Below are 3,155 nucleotides of genomic sequence, written 5' to 3'. Positions count from 1 at the left end.
GGGGGGGGGGAGGATCAGGCAATACGTTTGAACAGAACAAAGTGTTATTTTGCTCCTGGGCTCCCAATCCAACCTTTGGAACGTACATTTACACAAAATAGTAAGAAGAGGTAAGCACTGAGATAGTTGCTTCTCTGGCTTGGTGGTCACAAGCGCCAGCTCAGCTCTTAAATTCAGTCACGTCTTTTCTTTTGTCGTGATATGTAGCATGGGGGGGGTTCGTAGAGCTCTCACGGGAGCTATTGTAACAACAAACTTAGCTGCGTTAGGCCTACGGCGAGTTTGCCTATAACCAAAATTAGCTTACACCTTTCGGGGTTGTAAACCCATTAAGTTGTGGAGAGCCCGACGAGATGACACGTCAAAGGGAAATATACAGTAAACATAAAATAGGTGGAAGTATACGACAGGTGTTGAATAAGTTTCAGAGAGAAAAGTGTTGTTTTGTGTGTGTGGGTGTGGGGTTGTTTCGGGGTTGTTTTTTCTTCGGAATATTAACAAGGAGCAAGTCGTGCACAACGGTTTACAGTTAACGTACGAATGAACAATCCGCCCAGCTGCTGCTAGCACACTGCGCTTCGTCTCTGCTTTGTTGCTATCACTGAAATTCTTTTTGATGAGAATTGTCGCAGTGAACTGCTGCTGAAATCGTTACAGTCGTTGCACCTACTGAAGTCGACTATTGCAGGTCGTATTACTCTATTGGTGTAGTCGATTTGGTTACTGCAACAATGATTCTGGTTATTAAGACAAAGCTTTTAGCTGAAGGTATTGACTATGACTCTGACAACTGTCCTTGCAGAGCCCGTTTAATCCTCAACTTTGTTATAAACTAGTCGTCAAGTTGTGTGCATGTATACTTTTCTCATTGTCTGTTATTTTAGTAAGTTTACAGCGGTGGCGATTACTTATATTCCTGTTAATGCTCCGAATATTCCGAATATGAAACACCTGGCCCCTTCCACTGGGTCACAAAAACATCATCATCATACAAAAACATACTTAAATCTAAACCCGTTACCATTTTGACTGCCCATCCCAGAAAAAGACTACTAGCACGGAGGGGAAAAAAACAAAATAACTTGAAACCCACCACGCCCAAATTTCATACCTTTTCGACAGAACAGCTCGGGAAGGATAAACTCTCACTAATAGACCAAGAGGATTCCACCTGCCTTTTTCCCGCAAACACTTGAAAGCTCCTTGCCACAAAACATCTTGCATCCACCTGACATCACAAGACTGGGGAGTATTTCTCTACATACCTCCCCACCCCTTTCCTATACAGTATGGTCTCGGATTTTACAGGAATCTACACATTTTGAAAGCTGTAAGTTGCAAAATCAATAGAGTTGGCCTGAAAACTGCACAATAGCGCCGCAACATGCCGGTTGCGTGGAACGGATTTCGTTGGAAAGACCATTTGGACTTGAGATAGAGTAAAATACAATGCTGAACGACCAATTACGTTTATATTCCAGGAGATCGATCAATACTGGTCTGGGCTTTCATGGCACTTCTATACATAATCTTTCAACGTCACAAATAATTCAGCTGGACAGGAATTACGACAGTATTAAGAGTTTTGGATGGCTGAATCCAAGTTAAATTAAGACGGGGCCCTGCGACCCCCAGCAATTGCGTTGAATTACTGAAATACGGTATCAAGTCCTTATGAAATGTTGACTAATTATAAAGGACACCATTGAAATACAACTCTCTCAATGGGATTAAGTAGTCATAAACACGTAAAATAAAATTTAAAAACAAACAATCAAGAAAGCCTGCAAAAGCATGGTCTAACTCTAAATACTCAGAGACGTGAGCTCATTTGAAGTTCACAGTAAGTTGGAACGATAACGATTACATTTCGCCCAGATATTGACAATGTCAAGAATATCACTGAGAGGAAAACAAACCCGCATCTGTGGGTGAGTCTCTTTGCCGCTGCACCCAGAAGATGTGAGGTAAGGGAAAGCTATTTATTGAGTATCTCCATTTATCTATGTACTGGGATGTTGCATCCAGCTCAGCCCAGGAAAGCCCGAATGGTCGGAACAAAGTAGACGGGGGCGTACAAACGTTATCAAAAAATAATAAAATTAAAATAATAATCAATAGCCTAGAGCGCAAGGGCCCACAAACCATCCACAGGACAGAAACTGGTTAGACTGTCGTGTCACCACAGAGGACAAACCCAGAGGTTCCATACACAGCACTTGGGCTGAGAGAGGAGGGCGGTGCGGGCGTTTGCTTGAGTAAAGAGAAGCCTACTGACGTAATAACAATCATTTTGAGCAAGGGAAAAGCAATACAGATAGAAACAACAGATGGGGAGCAAAAAAAGCAGGACCTGCCAGTGGCGCCCTCAAACCATCTGCCGGGAGGAAAGGGAGGGAGGAGGAGGAGGGGGGAGGAGGGGAAGGAGGAGAGGAAGGAGGAGGGGGAGGAGGAGGGAGAAAAGGGGGGAAAGAGAGGAAAGAGAGGAAAGAGAGGAAAGGGGATGGGGAAGGATAGGGAGGGAGGCAGGACGGGGAGTGGGAGGATAGGGAGGGAGGCAGGACGGGGAGTGGGGCGGAGGGGGCAGGAAAGTAGAACAACCAATAAGGAACACACAACCTGCCAAGCCAGACAACAGCAGCCATCTTACCTGGAATTAAGGCCACCAGCTCCCCGTCCGCCCCGGGGGATTTCCTAGCAGAGACCACGTGTCTCCGGCGAGTTCCTTCGAACACCACAAAGTATTTACTCTCCACTCCACTCAGCTGTTGCGGGTCTAACCGAATAAACAAGGTGTCGCCTCCCTGGAAACACACAAGAGGGGATACAGTATGTAACTCGTGTTTATTTGAATTACTTTCAGTGAGAGGTTGTTACACTTACGTAAGATGAATAGGCACTATTGACCATTTAATTATTGATACCAAAGATTGCGACATAAGAATTTTTGCTAAAATTATAATGTAATGAGGGACAGACACAACTAGGGCATTGAGGAATCAAATAAAATACGCGTGTGTCTGTGTGTGAGGGGGGGGGGGTCTGAAAAGCATAGGTACAGAACATAAAATGCACATAAACTAACATAATAATTATATGTCGATCTTGCGAATGCTGCATCATCATCCTGACTCAGCACGGCCTAGTACAAGAAC

The 3,155-nt window shown here is 44.4% G+C and overlaps 1 protein-coding gene across 1 annotated transcript in view; it reads right to left on the bottom strand.

Moving 5' to 3' along the window:
* Positions 1 to 3,155, bottom strand: part of LOC101864118 (A-kinase anchor protein 13) — a gene marked incomplete at its 3' end in the record, with an annotated part of 47,285 nt that overhangs the window by 18,218 nt on the left and 25,912 nt on the right. The window contains 1 exon segment of the mRNA XM_035972906.1: positions 2,651 to 2,804. Within this exon segment, the coding sequence (XP_035828799.1) occupies positions 2,651 to 2,804 (154 nt within the window).

The sequence above is a fragment of the Aplysia californica genome, unplaced genomic scaffold, assembly GCF_000002075.1.
Source record: "Aplysia californica isolate F4 #8 unplaced genomic scaffold, AplCal3.0 scaffold00025, whole genome shotgun sequence".
Taxonomy (NCBI): Eukaryota; Metazoa; Mollusca; class Gastropoda; order Aplysiida; family Aplysiidae; genus Aplysia; species Aplysia californica.
Note: the sequence above shows the minus strand (reverse complement) of the source record. Positions and strands in the feature narration are given on the sequence as shown.